The sequence below is a fragment of the Aplidium turbinatum genome, chromosome 5, assembly GCF_918807975.1.
Source record: "Aplidium turbinatum chromosome 5, kaAplTurb1.1, whole genome shotgun sequence".
Taxonomy (NCBI): Eukaryota; Metazoa; Chordata; class Ascidiacea; order Aplousobranchia; family Polyclinidae; genus Aplidium; species Aplidium turbinatum.
The window spans coordinates 20,405,013-20,424,926 of NC_137476.1; the positions used below are offsets into that span (position 1 = coordinate 20,405,013).

Here is a 19,914-nt window from a genome sequence, read left to right on the forward strand (position 1 = left end):
TACTGGCTTTCTTGTTCTTGTGTTTATTGTCCACAGAAGTTCTACAGAGTCTGCAGAAGTTTTTCCATTCTCTTCGACCAAGCGCCATCTTTCGGTGAAGCGGTGGCCATGTGCTCCAACCAGTTGTTTTCTTTTATATTAATGTCTTGGACTGGATCGTCATGCTATTATCTGTTTGTCTGCAATTTTTTTCTACGTAATATGCCGAATTGGATTTTGGTTTAACGTGTAAAGCATACGGTAGGCCTAACCCAAATTTCGCATATTACTGTGACATGCCACTACTACATCCCCGCCAGCGATGCCTGTCATTTTTGCATTAATTCAACGTTTGCTAACGTTGGATCGGTGTGGAGGTGACGAGTTTAGCTGACTGGGGTCTAAAATTATCGCTTTATCAACGCAACTTTGTAACAAAGTACGCTTGATATCTTCAAGACATAAGTACTTTCCTGGGTATAATTGGATTTCCGCAAAATGATGATGTTGTTTTTGCTAGTTTGTTTTATTTGTTTGTCATTGTTTTCATGTCGTCAAGGTATAGCCCATCTATTTTGTGATTCGTGCAAGGCATGGTGCGTTGCGCTTGAAATGGCTTTTCCCGTGGTAGGATTTCTTTGTGGGGTTTTCTTTGCCTGCCTTGCTCTTATTTGCTATGAGCTAAACGCATCAAGACGTGTTCCCCTTACGACCATCAGCACTCTTGATAACGCACCATGGCCGATCTTCATAGCAACTGTCCATACAAATCTTAAATATATCAGCTAAAGCTATGTGGGCTAATAAAGCAATAGCCTAAATTTATGTTTTTTATTTTATTTTTTTGTAGCATTTTATATTTTTATTTTCCCTTTACATCTTAAATTTTTCTGAAGGTATTGCGACCGTGCCAAATTTTTTTTCAACTCAATAACTTACTTTGGTCACAAGCACGTTGTAACGTTCGCGTTTTGTCGCTTCTACCTTTTTCTCGACCTTTGCTATGTTGACGTGTATTGTTTTTGATATGATGGTCAGAAATAAAAACAACTGAACTGAACTGAGAGACTGTGGAATACCGGGACGACTCACTTTACTGATTGTTCTTGCGATGTGGACAGCTGGAGGGTTAGCCTACTGCGAAATTCAAACTTTGGCAAAACTGCAAAACGTTTTCTTTGCTTTTACATAAATTCATTCTCATCAAATGAAATGCTATATTTTGCTTGAAATTTTGATTGCTAGAAATCGGCAGAACCTTACTGCACCAGTGTAAAGCTACGTACCTTTACCATTGCAGCGTGAAGTCTGAATGGAATAGTATGAAATAAATATGATATCACGTATTTCCATACAGTTATTTTGGCAAGAAACACTTTGTACACTTGAATACAGGTCACAAACTCTGCACCTGGGTATGCGGCATATGGTGGTAGACCTTAAGCTGTAGTTGCACCAAATTTTGTCATAACACTATGACCCTCCAGTTGTCCATCCTCGTTTTGAGTGAGCAATCCCCTACTTCTACCATCCCCAGTATAAGTTGATAGTTTTGAGTATTATTTAATAAATATGGTCATTGTGTGTATTTTGAGTTACTTTTGTGCTTTTGAAATAACGGACTAGATTTGTCACTTGTGCTACAAACCGAAAAGCGTCTGGCAACACCGGTAGTTGGAAAAATTTGTCATTTTTTAGCGTAATTTTAAGAGTTTTACAGTGATTTAAGGTTCTCAGTGATCACATTTTTGAAATTTGGATTATCACAATTCAAAACTATCATTTCAAAGGGATATAAAGTAAATTTAGCTTTGAATCCAAAACCGAACTTGCATCGGCCTTTAGTCAGGCCTTCAGTTTGCACGTTGTCCAGCTAACGTATGGTAAAAACTTGAATGGCAAAAATTATTAAAAAATCTGTTATTTTCTGATCAAGTATCACTCAGTATTTGGCAAAGCTCATTGCTGCATCATCTTGCACAACTAGTAGGCTTAACTAATATTTTGATACCGTTTAATTTTTGATTATGATGATGATAATCAAACGCAAATTAAAATTTTAAGTTTTCTGTCAAATCTAGAGAGAGCCGCTTCAGAGGAGATGAAGAGCCGCATGCAGCTCCGGAACCGCAGGTTGCCGACCCCTGGGCTGGCCTATATGGCTTCTTTATTACCAAGCTCAGCCAGTTAGATGACAAGCCAGTTAGATAGATACCAAGCTCAGCCAGTCGCAAGCGTAATTCTATATACCACAACGCCCCTTTAAATAATTAAACAAAAAAATTTATATAACAAAACCATAAATAGATGACTGACAGTAACTTAATGGAATTGAATAGAATTATTAAAAAAGAAAATACAATACATTAATAAAATAATAACTCAAACTTTCGGCTAGAACTCTTAGCCCTCTTCAGGAAATATCGTGTAGGCTACCTACTTCAAGAAAAAAAAACAAAAAACTATTGAACAGCTTAATTCTAAGGCAACTTCAATTTCTCGGACACATCATCAAGAAGAAAGAATACTACGATTTCTGTCTAAGGCTCTAAGTCTAAGCGGTCGTCTTTTCCGGAGGCGTGTCCGACGTCCGTGCCAAACAACGAATAACATCTCTATCTAATTTTTAACAAATAAATCAGTCATTGCTTGACCACACCAAGAACACTTTGTTTCGGACACTGCACAACTTAGGGAAAGCTGGAAAATTGTACGAACTGAGCATCTAGTTTATTAAATGCTGGATCGGCTATAATACTACTCAGACTATTGTAGATGAGAGTTTTTATTTCAAATAGTTGTATCACAACCCAGAAATATTGTTGGTTCGTTTGCTCTTTTTAGTTTTCAAAGTAATCTTGATACGTCTTGTAAACGCCAGATAACAACTCTTCGTGCTGCAACTCATTTCTTTTCAATTCTACGATTTTATTACAAAAAAAATTCAGTTTAACAAAATAAGAGTCGGAATTGTTTGTATCTGAAGCAAAACGTAAGTTGCATTTTCCTTTATTGCATTAGACTCGGATGAAGTTCGGCATTGGTGAAATATTGGTATTCAAATAACACGATTTATTAGTTTCTTGGAAACGATCACAAAACCTTAACGAAGTGAATAGGAATCAGTGGCGGATCCAGGGGAGGGTGCAATCGCCTCCCTAAAACAAAAAGTGATTTTATTCACAAAGTATTTGCAAATTCAGATTAATGTAAATCTACAGATCGATGTGTTTTGTTAAAATCTCTCCACCTCCCTTCCCCAAGGCTGCTTTCTGGATCCGCCCCTGATAGGAATCATTATTTTCAGCTTCATTATGCTGACTAAGGATACAAAACATAAAAAAGCACAGTATAAAAGCAAAAAATAACGTTTCACTGCTCAGAATACAGCGCTCAATTTTAGTAAAGCTCAGTTTTTTAACGATTTGCAGCCTGCCACATAATGGTGAAACCTGAGGACAACTTGTGTCATCACTTGTTTCAAGCGTTTCATCAATAAGCTTTATTTCGGAAGATTTACAAAAATGGAAACATGATGACTTTCGACGTGACTGCAAATCATGTGGCCTATTTAAGAAAGTAGGATTGTTTTTGTCAACACACCCCGGGCCGGGAGGCATGCACGCTATCACACGTCATCATCAGCACCGTTTGCAATCTTCTTGCAGCAGAATACTTGGTGACCTTTGTCAATTGGTACCTCACAAATGAACTTTATTTGTTGACTTTACCTTTTACGACGGCTTAACTCAACATAGCTGTTTCATTTGTGAGTTCATATCAACTATATTCACGCGACAACCTCATTTACAAACAACAATTCAATAAATAAAACAAATAATATCGAACCAGCGGCAATTAGTTGACACTGTCGTTTTAGCGCTGAAAGTGCAGAGTTTCCTGGATTAGTATTAACGCTAGGTAGCACTATTTCTCTTGAAGCTTGGGGTTCCGAAATTTTTTCTGACGAAACTTGGGATGTTTTGTCTGGTGTCTTTGCTTTTGTGTGGCTATGTTGACGCCAAACTGATGTTTCACCTACAAAAAGAATTCTAAATTACAACAACAAAAATAATTATCTTCACTCATGTGCTGTTGCTGTAATTTGCAATATTTTTCAACATTCTATCCTGCGTAAAAACAAAAGGTTACAGTTGAATGAACTTGCTGAGAAGGTGAACCAAACAAAATGAAAGCCCGAATATTTGAGTGACGCAAAATCAAGTCATTTTTTGTATCTACATCTTCTTTGTACTTGTTTGTATCTACACTTGTAAAGTAAACAACAATCATACCGTTAAACTCAACCTATTATGTAAGTCATTCTTCCCAGGGCATCGTAGTATTTGATTTAAATTGTTTTGTTTGGTTAATGCACTGGTATTGTCATAATATGGATAAGTATACTAGTTGGTCTTCATGACTAGGCCAAATGATGGCTGAGCATGAGCAACACGAATATTCTGGTCAGAATAATTTATACATGTCCTTTGAGGTAAAAAGTTTAAAACCTTTATTTGCATATTATGTTCAACTAACCCCACAGAACGCTTGACAACACAAAGAAATTATGGAAACCTGAGGCTGACGAAAAATATGTTAATTCTGATCAATGCGCGAGGGCAGAAGCACCAGTGTCACATTTGCTATATTGTGGGTGATAACAAATCATTTATCAAAAATGAGTGGAGCATTCCTTGCGCTTTCATCCATCAGAGAGCAGGCTGGGTTGAGTTGGCCTTGGGTCAAGAAAACCAAGCTCCTGCTCAGATCACAAATAAACGATAAATTCGATAAACACAGCAAGTGTTATTTCATGCAAAAGCTTGGCAACCAATGAAAGCAGCAACTTACTTTTGTCTTTTTTGTGATTTTCAGGAGGTCTCTTCCTCCTGTCGTTTTTCGAATTAAAACCTAAATAAATAAACAATTCAGTTATCTACCAATAAACCTAATGTCCCAACTTCATATTATCGCAACGAATGGCTCAAGGTGCCGTTTATTTCAAATTTAACAAAGTAAACTCAAAGTAAAACAAAGTAAACTCCAAAGGTTCACCTGAGAAGACTTAAAAAGTGATAGCAAGTTTTGTTCACTTTGTTTTACTTTAACATTTGAATTTAGTTGAAAAACAAAGCAGCCGAACCTGATCGCTTCTCCGAAACTGTTATAGTCATCCGTAAGGTGTCGCTAGTGCAGCCATGGTCAACTTTCTGCGTTGGTTTTGCTGCAAAAAAAATAGGGTATAAAAAGATGCCGGAAGTAAATTTAAAGAGATTTTGAATCGGCATGGCACCCAAAAAACTTTTTTTGCTTTTTCTGTCCTACACTTTTGAAATGAAACTATTCTGTACATTGTATTTGCTGTATTAAAAGCTTAAACTAACTTAGAACGAAAGTGTCTAGAAAACAAAACATGCATTAAACCTCCATTTAACAAAGATAGCCTACGTATACTAACAAAACAGACAACCTGACGTTAGGTTGACTACCAAGCTACCGTTAATTAAGCACGTACAGTTTGTTGCAACAATGCAACAATCGGCTAGCAGCTACAGGCAAGATCACGTTGCATGCCGTGCAATCACTTTAGGTATACTACAACTTTATAAAAATGTCGCATGTGCCAAGACCAATTCCCAAAACGTAAAAAGATATGGAAGTTCAGGAGCCTTCAAAGTTCAAACACACTATTTTTGTTTGCTGTAGTATTTTCAAAGTGATTTCTTTACTCGGTGGCAAAAACCTATTCTGCTGAATTTTAATTGTGACCTCCAAGGAAGATTCACTCCTGACCTCACACAAGAACGAATACACCCACGATATCCTCAACCATGCCGATGGATGGACAAAGTAAGAATTCTCAGCCACAACCATCACTATGCAATGCATAAAGCTAACAAGACCCAGGGATCATCGTACTTGAAAAAGATTGGAAGATGACCGCTGTCCGCATTGGCTCCTGCAGCTCTCTCAGCTTTTGAGGGGTGAAGAGAGAACGGCAAGTTTGTTGTGAAAAATGAACTAGTAGTTGATTGATTATTATTGAAATATTTATCTCATTCTGCTTTCTCACTGATTAAAAAATATTCTAATGTAACAACACGTAGTTTCACAGGCCATACACATACAGTAGTTTCATTGCTACATGCTACACAAAAAAAAGCATCTTCTTTCATCACATTCCACTGTTGTTACTGCAAGTTCCACCACTCAATGAAGACAAACGAGCTGATCGAATCAATCTACATTGCTGATCTACAAAGTTGTGAGAATCAACCACATCACCAAGTCAAACTATTTCGAATCGATTAAACGTCTTCAGACGTTGCTTCAAAGTGAAAAGCTACGAGAGATACGTTTTACCAGCGCGTAATTCAAACGCTTGTCATGTCATATTAATAGGACCAGCTCGGCTGAACAAAGAAACAGAACAATTGGTCAGAAAGGAACAGCAACTTAGCCTTTTATTTCTTATCTAAAAATCTTCATTCCATTTATCTTCTTTAAGACAACTCTGAACCCCATTAGCAGCCTGTAACTTGATGACAGGAGCAAAGATAACGACATGAAATCAGTTTTATCTCAAGATCGCCTACTGTCATATCGTTGATTCAGAGGTATCGATCATTGCAAAGGTGCTTGTGTTATTCTATACATTTTGTCTACTTTGATTATGTCTACGGAAAGAGAATGGACAAATTAAATGGTAGAAGTGGAATGGAATACTATGAGCGTGAATGCAGAGACTTGATGTTGGTGAATTGTGATCCTACTCAGCGAGCATAGTTTCGTTTTAGACTGTTCGAAAATATTGCTGTCGTTTCGGCGCTAAATTACTTGTCTTCGTTTCGTTTTGAAAGAAAAGTAATTTAATTTAGTTGCAAACTCAAGATACAATGAAATGCAAGTCAGACATGTGTCAATCATTCAGACTTGAAAGTGTTTAGCACAAAACTATTACAATATATGCGGTTGCTTTTTGACGAATAAGTGATTGTGTTAATTGTATTTTTTGATTTAGAAATAGCTTTGAACGGCCCTACAGTCTCGTTGTTTTGATGTACAAAAACCTGCTTGCTCGCTTGAATTCGTTCCCAAATAACCTGTAATTTTATGAACCGTCTTTGCCAACCATCTGAAAACTCCTCAAAAAGCTTCAAAGACGGTAAAAGAACATTTATATTGTTTGTTTTATGAATATTTCCTTCATGAAAGCAATTTCAACAAAGTGATGAGAGATGGAAATTTGTTTTGGACGTTACGTAATCTATCTACTGATTCAAGTGACTCGTCATCAACTTTATTTGCCTACCCCAGAAGTCTTCAATCAACCAAAATGGTGACACCGGTGGAGGTGTGCTTGAAAAACTTTCAAAAGCCATGAAAGTTAAAACGTCTACGGGAAAATTATTTTATTTTCTCTCGACCCAACCGAACGCTCAGGCAAAGTCACAAAAGCAGCTGTCTGGGAATCTTCTCATAGCTTTGAGGTGCTTGAAAATACGAGATTGAATGTCAAGATAGTTAAGGGAACGAAACGTTTAAACCAACAAGTTCAGTGTTTTGTTCTTTTGCACCAGACAACTCGATGAATGGCGGCATAGAATCAAACTTTCACGTTGCACACAATGGAGATCTGCGAAAAGTGTTACATTGCGCTTAGTCTCTATACACAATGAAGCACTCAAGTTACTTGTCCAGGAGGTTTGTGGTACCAAAAGAAAAGTGCAACAGACAAAAGGCCAAACTGCTTAATCTTTGTTGTTTTTAATACTTGTTGTATCCATAGTTTGCGTTAAAAGTAGGCCAATTGTTTCAAGAATGTGGACAGTTTGCTCATTTTAACTTCGCTCCAGTTTGGTAGTCCTCCTGTTTAGTCAGTTGGTCACCTTTCTGAAACAAACTTTCAGCTTCGTCACAACATTAAAGTCGTCATTTGAAGACACTACTGCGTTTAAGTATTTTTAAATCAAGTATGTCTGGACTATGTTGTGACTATTTACAATAGCAAAAGGGATTTAACCCCAAACTGCGACACGTATCCGAAATGGGTTAGTGAGAATGTACGCTATCTAGATTTCATACTTCAACATTTGTCAGCAGGTAAATGATTTTGCAAAAGTACAATTAGAAAGCACAAAAAAACAAGCTGGCAGGTGTGAAAATTAGTCAAAAGTGAAACCAACAACGAATATGGACACGATTGAAAGAAATGGATGGAAATAATTGATCGTCTGCTGCCACACAGAACAAGACACTTTTTCTGATGATGATGATGATACATCTCAGAAGAATTTGAAACTGATTAGTTTGCTTCCTTTAGAAAAGAACCATAAAGATTGTTTTGTTGACAGACACACACCAGTCAAGAATCATTCTCACATATTTAAAAATAATGGCCGTTATTAGAAAAAAGAAAAAAATTACCTATGTCCTCTTCACTCTCTTGCTAACAGAGTCATAACAACTTTTACGCATCAATGTCAAAAAGATGTATTTTTCAAATTCTAACATGCTCTGAGTCTGAGTGACATACTATGTCACTGGTGGACACAAAGATATTTTATAAACTACACTTGACCTTCAAATGAAGCTACTCAGAGAAAGTCAGACAACGCAAAAACTCCAAGCAATCGTGCAAGAAGCGATAAGATCTGAGTATTGTTTACACAGCAGACAGCTACGTTCTGCTTGGCTGCTTCGGCGTTGGGGGTGCAAGCAGATACTAAACAAACATAACAAACGGTTCTAGTCGACCGATCAAAAGATAATCAATGGTAACACCAATTTTAACAATGGGTTACATTAGTTTAATGTGAAACTTCAAAATTGAAGGCAATCAGAAGGAGATACTCAAAGTAATGAAAAACACATTAAAAAGTGGTCCAGGCCCCCAGACGATGGGTGACATAAACAAACGTCTTGGCACCACAACACCTGACTTCCCGGGCAATGTTTTCACGGGTGAAACTAGGTTTGGCACCTGCCAGATTCGTAATCAATCTCATAGCTACAAATTTCTTTTTAACTCTAATTTTAGTGCAAGTTGAAAGAGAACGCATGTGTCAAGTTGTTAGGTACTGTCATTTATAATAAACCTGTCTAATCCGTGCTCTAAACTGTAATTCACTGTTGCAAACAGAAGAACTGAATGCGGGTAATGTATTAGATATTTTCCAGCACCTTTTTCCAAGCAGTTTTCTTAGTCAAAAAATGCTGTTGTCCAAGAAAAAATATCTTTTTTCATAAACACCATTGCAGTAAACATTTTCTCATAGCAATATTTTGATTGTAATCAGATAATAAAGAATTGACTGTCAACGTTGAAGGAGCATGTTCTATAAGATATGACGGTACATCTTTCTTTTGAAAAATATACCATGTTGTCATTGTGATGATACTTCAGCTATTCAAAACAACCAGAAACAAATTCTTCTTTAAGGATCCTTGTACGACCAAACAAGGAAATGAGATCTGATTCATACTTTTTAATTTCGGTGTTGAAGATATTGCTTTCAATTTCAAAACTTTGAAAGCTTTTTTCGTTTCAACGGCAACAGACTTCGTAGCGCGACCCCACAGATGATGCATCGCTCAAAATCTCAACGCAGTCGTAGAGATTGGAATGCGGAGGTGTGCACACGTCACAATGACAGAGTACGCCAATCGTTCATAGATTTCACCAAAACCAACCTCGCCTTGTGGTCAAAAGGTAAACGCACTCTACCAACGTCGTTTGATGTGTAATAAATGAAAACTGCCTCTATCACTAGTTTTCCACCCCTTTGCTCGCGAAGTTTGTGCACTGTCGCTGATTTCGTCATCAACATGAAAATCGGCAGGCTAATGGCAGGATAAGGAGGCCGTAATTTTCAAAGCAATAAAGTTTAATCATCAAAAAGGTATCCCAGTCTGACAGGGATAATGGTGGTAAATTCCAAACATTTCTTTCTAACGCTATTTTATAACGATTCACGTTTGGCAATTGATGAACCGTTTCAGTTAACTACCCATGAGTATTTTTTAAATATATCAGCTTTTTTAGTGGCTGTGCGCTTACTTAATCTGTTTAGTGCTAATTTTCGTACTGCAGGGCACCAAAATGTTTTGACTGTATTCAAAATTTTATTGAAATTATTTTTAGATATGCAAACTGTTAAGTGCTAGATTGCTAGAACAATATAATACTGTAAAGTGGAAGTTATTAGTGATGTAATACTTTTGCAGTGACTTGCGATCAGCGTCAAACTTACGTTATAAGAAAAATCATACAAACCGGAAAATGTAACAGTTAAACTCGAATAACCAGCAATCGTACTCAAGATTGAATCTAATGAATTTGCCACAGACTTGCCTTCTGGCAAGATCAAGAAAGCGAAGCAAATGAGTAGAGCTCAACAGCTTTAAAATGAACGATTTTGCGTTTCTGGTATTCGACTACAACAAGTTAGAATATTCACATAACGTCAAGTGACACCATGTTTAGAATTTCAACAAATCGTTGAAGGTACAGTAATTATCAGTTCGGACAAGTTCTGTACAAATAACTAAACAATAAGTGTAAAAGTGAGCGCAAAAATCTATTACAATGGAATGGAGTTTGTGGGTCGGGGTTAGAGGATAGGGTTAAGTTAACTCTAATGCTAAAACAAATTATTTATACATCATACCATACTCTATTGACACTGCTTTGGAACAGTTTTGAGTGTACATCACATGCTATATTAGGAACGGAAAATCACAGCATATGCACTGATCAAAATCTAATTTTTTTATTTGTAGCTTGGGATCTGGACAAAATGTTAAGTTTTTGTGAGTTTTGTTATGATATTCAGTTTTGCTAATTCAAGCATTTTAAATTTTCAATGCATTTTTTTTTTCAATTTTTATCGTACCACATTTGCTATGTGAAAAGCAAAGTAACAAACTGATAAAAACCATATCATAGTCTTCCGTTGTCCTTAAAGATATAATTTCATCTATGTTGTGTGCATTAGACATGTTAAAGTACATTGATTTGATGTATTTCAGGACTAATTTTCAATCCTTCGCCCCAATACTTCAATAATAAATGTCTCAACTTGAAGTCTTTGGCAGTTTTACCGCTTCATCCTTTATAGTTTTAGAGTAAAAACTTTACTTTTCTCCGACAAGTCGTTTACAGATTAAACGGTTCATTCTATTCATCTCATTGTTTTTGTTAATACAACGTCAATGAACGTTTGGTGTTAATCTATAAATACAGTATTGCATGATTGCCAAACGCTTCAAGTTCTTTGATAAGCACCATCAATTAGACTTGAATAATAACAAGCCAAAATAGAAACAATACTGGACGTCAACTGGAGTTGGACTGCTGTTTCATCCATGTTATCTGCGATGAAAATGATGTGCAATTTCGTTTGTTCAATGTCGCAATATCTCAAAATCGGTGCTTTAAATTTCCCTTTTGTTTTTCATGAAAGTTCAGTCTAAAAGTCTAAACAATCAGTCGATGTCAAAAAGCATGCGTGTATTTCGCAAGCATGATATTGCTAACTGATTTCATTGGTTTCTTCTCTACAGCAGGCTAACGATTCACCATCGTGATTGGTAAACAACATGATTGATGACATTGCTTGGGGTTCTGTTCCCTCTCAGCAGAAGCAATGTAAAAGGTTTGTCGTGCGGAATAAACGTAGCTAAAGAGCTCCTTGGCTACAGTTTAGATCAAATTTTGTTATTCCTGTTTGCTTGCATTTTGTTTATGAAAAGTCTGTACCGTCATACGTTCTGTCACTGAACAGCAGCTGTCGTCATCATTAAGCAGACGACATTCGTGCACGGTTGAAAGACAATTGAGTTAATTTAAAAAAAAAAAAAACTTACATATGTAATAGTAAGTGTGACCAGGTAAGAAAACAAATCCGATTGGGGATGGACTTCTGGTTTGAAATTTTGTGGTCAATTTAATCTCTTGGCGAGGATCTCTGCAGTGAAGAAGTCTCTTCTGTCCTGCAAGAAGAAATGTAGAACTTTTAAACACTTATGTCACATGCAATTGAGCGCGAACTACTACAATTTTAAAATGACACTATTTTATAAAAATATTGTTCATATTATCAGTTTCCTTGTGAAGATTGTTATTGTTGTGGTACTTCTTTCACGTGCATGTCGTTCACTGCATCTCGAGAGTCGGTACAGTACGGATAAATTTGTATTTTATTTCATTAGCTGGTGGTATAATGTGTTATTTTATGGTGTTATATGTAATTTAATTTCAACGTAGATGGCGCATCCAATAATGCGTTTCCTCAAGTTTAGAAGCGTGTTGGGTAGCGCGTTGTATTCTAAATTGAAAATGAGACAAAACAAATAAGATTGTGAATCTCTAGACTTAACCTTCTCCAGTCCGAGTTTCCGTAGGCGATTTTGACACACTTTAGTTAACATCTAATATCTATGATTTCTTTCTGGGAAGCCTAACTAACCATGCATTTTCTAAAAGCATACGACTTGCACCTCCTTTTGCAACCAAAAATTTACACATGTAGGTCACGTGATCTTGTTACGTCATCAAAATGACGTCAAACGAAGTGTCAAAATTCCAGAATTGTCATGTTTGACTCGACCTACCTAACTTCCTTTGGTTTGTCTGGCTAAATCATTATTTTCTGTTGACAGAGTAGAAATTAATATACACACTGCAAAAGAGGAATTCAAAATATCATAAAAGTTAAATTTTTTATGATATTTTATGTGTATATTGGACGCTCTTGGCTTATGCCTATTGAGCACTTTACTATAGGCACCATGCCTGTTCCAGACGCGTTCATGCACAGTTCTTTCCATTTATCCCGGTATTTGACTGCATTACAAATTGTTGTGGTTGTAACGTGAAGATGATCCGGACAGTAGGAGATTAAGTAGTTTGGACGTTGTTATAAAAAATAGATATTATTACATTGGAGTTGATAAAAATTAAAAATAGATGCAAAGTCATAAACAGAATGTAAATCCAGATGCTTTGTTTTTAGCCACCGGTTGAATTTCATAAAAGGCAAAAACAGTAAGTTTCTTGACTAATCTTTATCGAAGTATTTTAGTTTATAAAAGCACCATTCTCGTCTCATTGGTTCGAAGAGACTGAAATTGTTGGACGACTGGCTGCTATAAGTTGGCACTTAACAGAAAAAGCCAAAGTTAGTTATACTAAATGTATGTTATTTTTATGCTGTGCTTGTTCTATAACTGCAAAAACAGCACACAGATCTGTCTAGAGATGCCCTGATAAACGGTAGCGCTAACACAGCAAGTAATCCATCAACAAATCAACTAAAACAACAGCACGAGGTGTAACAAAACACCGAACACAGGCTTTTTGTGTAAAATAACCTCGGAGCTTGATGGATTCAGAGTCTTATGATCACAAACAGAGCCTCTTTGGGTGATAGCTCACTTTCGCACAATGATGAGTTGAGAGGAAATGCTATTTTAAACAAGTGTTGGTTATTCTGGTGGCTGCTGGCATTAATTTTTTTTAAAGCTGTTGAATCACAACAAACATCTATCAAAACTGTTATTGAATTTAACAACATTGCATTCATATCAGCAACGTCGATGAAAATGATGTCAGGGATTTTCTTATGTATCGTACATTGGACAGACTTCAGAAAAAGTACGGCTTAACAACAAACTTAAAAATTAACCAAAAAAATATATGAACGTTTTGTCCCATCCAAGTGGTTTGGAAGTTTCTGATTATCACGCGCATTAAGTCGTTTTATCTCAGTTGTGATCACAAACTTAATTACACAATCTGTTGAGCTTTTCGAGATGCGCTGAACTACGTCATTCTGCAACCGTGATAGATTAACAAGACCTCTAAACCAATTTTTGAAATGCTGCAGCATTGTTTCAATGAACTATATACCTACTACCCTGACAGCAATTTGGTTGAGTTTATATTGATTCAATGTGTACAGACGTTGAATCAATATAGAAACGACTGATCTACTGTCTTGGTACATACACGATTTTAAATTTCATTCTCTCACAATGCCAAAACGTTAATCTAAAAAGCAAACATGGTGTTTGATTACTGCTAATGCAAGTGCAGTTGGTACCCACCGCTGACACTACAGTGTTTGTAGTGTTGAAAGGACACGTTGTAGAGCTCCAGATAGAGTGAAGAGGAATCCATAGAGGTGCGGTTGTAACTTGCCTTGTGAGGGCACAGGACGTCCATCCAGTCATTTACGGCCACATCTAGTTTAAGCTCTTTCCTCAACCTGAAAAAAGGAAGATTGCGAGTTGTAACAAACGATGAATATCAAGAAGTTGATATCTAATGTGATACTTTTGAGTGTTTTGTCTTTCTTGATCTTGGCCTTGAAACTTTCTTATTAAAAAAAATACTAGTAAAGATTTAAGACAATTCTAATCTTGACCTCCAAATGGTTATGTCTGCAGGCTTTTTATTTAAAGGAAATTTTCAAACACATTTGGAAAATAGCACAATGAAATTTTCATCACATATTAGAGAAATTGCCAAAAGTGCAAATCGAAAAGCAGTTATAGCACTTTTGCCAGTTTTAAACTTTTTAACATTCTTGTCATTGCATAACTGGGTTGAACGTGCTTCTTAGCAAATTTCCAGCAAAGTTTATCGAAATTAAAGATGGAGAACCTGTTCAAACATTAAAGAAGGGGCATGAACTGTTTACGTTCCGCCATTTCAACATCCTCACACATTGTATTGTTGGAGAGCTCTGATGAGAGATGCCAATGCCAATGTTACGCAGAAGTATAATATGTGACGTCAAATTGGAAAACATGAAGCATATGCCCGTGCAAATAAACGTCACCAAAATCACAACTGATGACGCAACCATTCGCTTCAATGTCACATAATTGAAAATTTGTCTCATTTCCACTTAAGACTGGTCGAAACAGGAATTAAGAAAGCCAACAAAATTTCTTCTTTTGTTGAAACAAAGATTTGTGACTTCAAGTGGAAAACCAAAATGTTGTTGAATAAGTGACGGAGTGAGAAACTTGATGCTAAACATACGGTAATTTTTCACGAAAGCAAATAATAAATTTCAAGTTATTTCTCAGTTCATGCTTGATAGATGAAGATGTGTGAGCTACGTAACTTGACAAAGAAAAGATTCAATACAGAAAGTCAGTTGAACTTGAACTGAACCGTGATTCGATTGACTTGAAATGCGATTATTTTGCCCACCCAAGCTGCTATCCACCTAACAGCCAACTCTTTTTAGGTTGATTTGACGTGTGCAGACGTTGAATTAATGTAAAAAGTTTTCATTTGCTTGGTGGATAATGTGGATTCATGCGTTCTTGCAGTAAAACATGATCAAATTGCTTTGACACAAAGTTATTAATTACACTGATGTTGTAGTTAATTGAATTGGAGTAGATTTTACATGTTTCTGAATGTCTTACAAAGCTTTTTCTTTTTAAAAGCTTGATACATCGCTTGACCGTTAGGATCAGAACAGATAAAAAAAGTGCAAAAACCTATTAAAAGTTTTATTATAAGAAATGACACGAAACTCTAATTTAAGGAAATTATTCTAATCGTATAATAAGTGAGTTGAGTAAATGCTCTCTTTATTAGGGCTTACAGTGAAAACATAAATTGTTGAAAGGATTCTTGTGTTGGGTAAGATAAGAGTACACTGATTTATTTTAGTTACAGGATTTGATCAATATGCAGCTCTCCAATGACTCGAAAACATGAACAGAGTGATGACTGATGACAAATCTTGGCATTTATTTCTGTTTGAATTTCAAAGCGAGTAAAGTTGAATTTTTAAATGAGAAAGACATAACATCAAAACAAAATGAAGAAGGAATATCAAAAATGTATGTCACAAGAAGAAGTAGGCTACAAAATTAAAACATATTGCACACTCGGTTTACGCAAATACAAGGCTTTTATATCTTCATTTTTGTACAAATCTGCTGTAAATGTTAAAGGTCTTTCAGTATTTTCGAAAAAATTAGTTGCCGAGTTACGAGTCACAGATGACTATTTCGGGACGCAAAACTGATACCGTTTAATTGGTCATTGAGAATGAATCATTTTTGGCGAGATTGGATACACATCAATCAATCAATGTCATCATGGTGGATGTTCGGGTAGGAGATTCTGATTAGCCATATTGTTTTATTGGACTAAGTTTTGCGAATACTAAACCAATGAAAAACGCCCATTGCGATCCCTGAGTAGTGAGTACTCTCTCGTCACTATCAAATGTATGGCATGGACCACTGGCATCTCTTTTAACCGGAACGTTAGCAAAAAAGCGTTACTAATGTTGCTTTTCTTGAAAGTGGTAGCCTATTTCCATGTCTTGTTTGGAGCTCGAGTGTTGGGCGAAAATATCCTCCTAAAGGCCCTTGGCGAGTTCAGTTCGTTAGTGACAAGGCCAGTTAACATTATAAAAATAAATTGAAAAGTTTAAACAAGTAAAATCTTCTATTTTTATTCCGATCTTAATTGCCTAAAGGATTTGTGAGCAGAGCTAACGTGCAAAAGATGAGTTCGGTGAACTTGTAGTCTCAAATACAATAACCCCAAACATTGGTAAAGATCAAGTTTGCTCTTGCATTTACGAAAATAGTTTTTGTTACGACTTTCATTACACACATCAAAAAATTTACTCAGATAAGTAGCTACGACAAGAGATTTTGGTAACACGTATTTGAAATGAAAATAATGCATTTTTGCTTCTTTGCATCCAACTTACGTTACTTTATGTACAGTAAAACAACAGACAAGTTGGTTTCGAAGACACAGAGGTTGTTTCATACAAATAGGTTAACTATCACGTTTCAAGGCGACGTTGATCAAACAGCCAGTAACGTTATGATATTGAAAAAAATGCATGATTGTGCTTTCATTAGGTTTAGATTAGACTAAGTTTAGTCTTCACAGCTCTCATGGCTGTTTAAATAGATGTTATCAGCAGAATGGCCTCAACCAACGGCTCATTGGACAAGTTGTTGTGTTGACGTCATAGTGATGATTTGTCAAAGAAAAACCGCCACGGTGTGGAAAAAACAAACGATTTATCATTGAATCCAACACATTTGCACTTGCAACAACAACCAAGTTGACAAAGTGATTTTTCACGTGCTCATCGTGATGGACGGTGAATCAATCTAAAACCCACAAACGTGATAAACAAAAAAGGGGCTAAAAAATTTGCAAACCAATCAAGGTTCAAGGTTCGTTAACCCTTTTGAATTTTTAACCCAAATTATACAATTTGTTTTGTTAAATAATTATCACTTTATTTAGAGGCTGAGGTCTTAATAGGGTCAGTAGTCTATGGTCAGACTAATATGTGTTTGCCTCTTTTGGATGAGTTGTTGTTTAGCAATGAATCCACAGCGCATTTTAAGCTAACGATTGGGCCAATCAATCATCTTCAGAACAATGAAGAAAAAATTTGAAACTGCGGTTGAGTTCGTGAAATGCTGGAAACACCAGTTGGTGTACACATCGATCGCAGACACCCTTTTTTACTACTATTAAATTTATTTGTAAAAATAAACATAGAAAAATTCCTGAAAAACAAGGAGGTAGCTGAAAGGAGCCACAGGGCAAACAAATGTGAAGCGGCCATCTTTTTTTATTCATATACATTGTAAAAAAAGAACATTTGCATGGAAACATGGCTAGCGGTCACTTCTAGCTGCGCTTACATCCTGGCCCTAACCTCTAGTTAAGCCACGCCTCTGATTCAAAGATCTAAAAGTATGAAGAACCACTTCTAGTGGGATTTTCTCAAAATATGAAAGGTTTGGTCTTAAATCCATGGACCAGACTTTATTGTAAAGTTTCACATCAACTTTCCAAGTGATTTGGAGCTGTGTGAAACCTCTGATGACGTCAAATTGCAAAGCATAACCAATCATGATTTTGCCTAAATTTGAACAGTTTTTATCCCTTGATCAAATAAAGCAGTTCTCAACCGGACGTATGGTTATCCTCTATCCTGGAGGTTAATACATCCATCAAGGGGTAAACTTTCTAAAGCAAGAAAGACAAACTGTGCGATATTTCCACAGGTGCTGACGCGACGATAGATGATGAGGAGTAAACAAGTCGGAAAAAAGTATAAGACAGCTAACACTAAGAAGTCTCGCAAGCACCATGAAGCCATATTCTATAGGCGGCTTTTTCCCACGCTACAACGTGGTAAAAACTATAAAACTTAAAAGACCCAGAACCTCAAAGCTAATGTGACAACTGCAAATGTAACCCAGCCATGCGTGAAGTGACCACTTTAGCATGTTTCAATCCATGCAGGCTACAACTGTCAGTTTCAAATCGCTTGTCTGATATATAGCCTGGACGATTTTGTTTTTGAAACTATGCATTTGATTTCGTTTTGAATCTTTACCATCGGACTGACAAAGCCTTTGATAGGTGATTCCCAGTAGTTTCGCATGCTTGTAGAGGCTCTTGACGCAGGACCGGTTACCGAGATGGACAGAGTGAGATTTTCTGATTGAAAGGTTGTTGCCGGGAATTATTTCATCCACTAGGTGTCGCTGAATGGAGAGCAGTCCTTAGAATGCGTTGCTCCAGGGCACACCTTGAGAGTCGAACCAGCGCCGCGTGATCTTGAGTCGTTACCCACTAAGCTAACAGGGCGGATGATGCACCAACTAAACAAAAAAGTTAAGATGTCCAAACGACTCAAAGAAACATTGCGACTGAAAAATAAAGTGATCGACAACAATAAGACATTGTTGTTATCATTAAAGTTTCCAATGGCATTAAAAAGTTGTACAAAAGCAGCTCCAGATCTTAAAAAAAATGTTTCAAAACAATTAAAACAATGAAGCATCTTCAGCAGCTAAGATGCAGCGCTACCACTGACATAACATAATTGATATCCTTACCCTGGCATTATGCTCTCATCCCAGTACACGGTATGTCTTGCCGCACCAATTGGACTTGCCAGTGATAGAAAGATGACAGCTGGAATGAAATGACTGAATTTCAACCTCATGCTTGTTTGTGAAGTAACAACATACAGCAGAACTCTTTAGAAAATTATCTTGATTTATTATTTATCTTGATATTATTTGGTTGAAAAGTATCCTGAAATGTATTGCAGGGTTATTGGTGAATTTTCAGAACAGCACTGTTGGTGGCGTGTGTCTCCTGTAGAAGAATAGCCGTTACTTGGTTGGCCTTTACTATTTGTTCTAAGATGTCGATTTTAGACTTGGTCAGGCCTTCCACATTCAACTGCAGCAAAGTGATGCCTTCCCATAGGACAATTAAAGTTGCCCGCCCTGAACAGCTATTTGACATGAAGGGCGCATGCTCTGGGTCGACATCACTCTGTACAGGATGGAGTTGCATGGAGCTCTGTGAGCTACAATTGCTGTCTCGATTTGTTGTCATTCGCTTGATTGCAAGAATCAATTACCTTATTACGAATCTATTACAATTGGTAAAATTTAGTTCGACTAGAATTTGTCCGACAATGAGTCTGCGGGACTGAGACACAGAAACTTTTCTGGCAGAAAAACAAATGAAATGAGTAATAGCAAATTGAGTGACATACTGTTCGGTTGATTAAGGGAATTGGTTGCTGTCTCCTAACAGAAAAATTCTCGCATGATGTTTGAAACCCCATGCTTCTGGAAACTTTGGGCCACTGACGTGGCCTGCTGTATGCTCAATCATAGAAGCTGATAATAATTAACAGGCGTGCGAAAAAACAATTTTATCTGGTAGAATAAACAACACTCTTTGCTGCAATACTTAATAAAAACCATTAGTAAGGAATGTTGCATTTTGTTGCGAACCTCCTTTCGCCCCGATGCTAAAAAACATTCTAAGAATACCGACCATAGCTACAAACTTCAATATGAAAGTTACTGTCGCTTTATTAAAAG

The 19,914-nt window shown here is 36.6% G+C and overlaps 1 protein-coding gene across 1 annotated transcript; it reads right to left on the reverse strand.

Annotated features, from left to right (window-relative positions):
- Positions 1-2,797: 2,797 nt before the first annotated feature.
- Positions 2,798-19,104, reverse strand: LOC145770527 (ephrin-A4-like). Its single transcript, XM_082582198.1, has 6 exons — positions 18,907-19,104; positions 14,092-14,252; positions 11,851-11,976; positions 5,126-5,206; positions 4,834-4,893; positions 2,798-4,017 (listed from the first exon to the last, which is right to left on the reverse strand). The coding sequence occupies exons 1-6, from the start codon at positions 19,014-19,016 to the stop codon at positions 3,770-3,772; spliced, it is 786 nt and encodes a 261-aa protein (XP_082438324.1). The 5' UTR covers positions 19,017-19,104; the 3' UTR covers positions 2,798-3,769.
- Between the last annotated feature and the right edge of the window lie 810 nt (positions 19,105-19,914).

Bases quoted from the DNA above. Each gene is read 5' to 3' on its own strand.
- LOC145770527 (XM_082582198.1), bottom strand. From the start codon at position 19,016: ATGAGGTTGAAATTCAGTCATTTCATTCCAGCTGTCATCTTTCTATCA. The intron at 14,253-18,906 runs GTAAGGATATCA...TCCTTTTTTCAG, and splicing joins GATGAGAGCATAATGCCAGG to GTTGAGGAAAGAGCTTAAAC. The intron at 4,018-4,833 runs GTAAGTTGCTGC...TTCTTTTTGTAG, and splicing joins AAATCACAAAAAAGACAAAA to GTGAAACATCAGTTTGGCGT.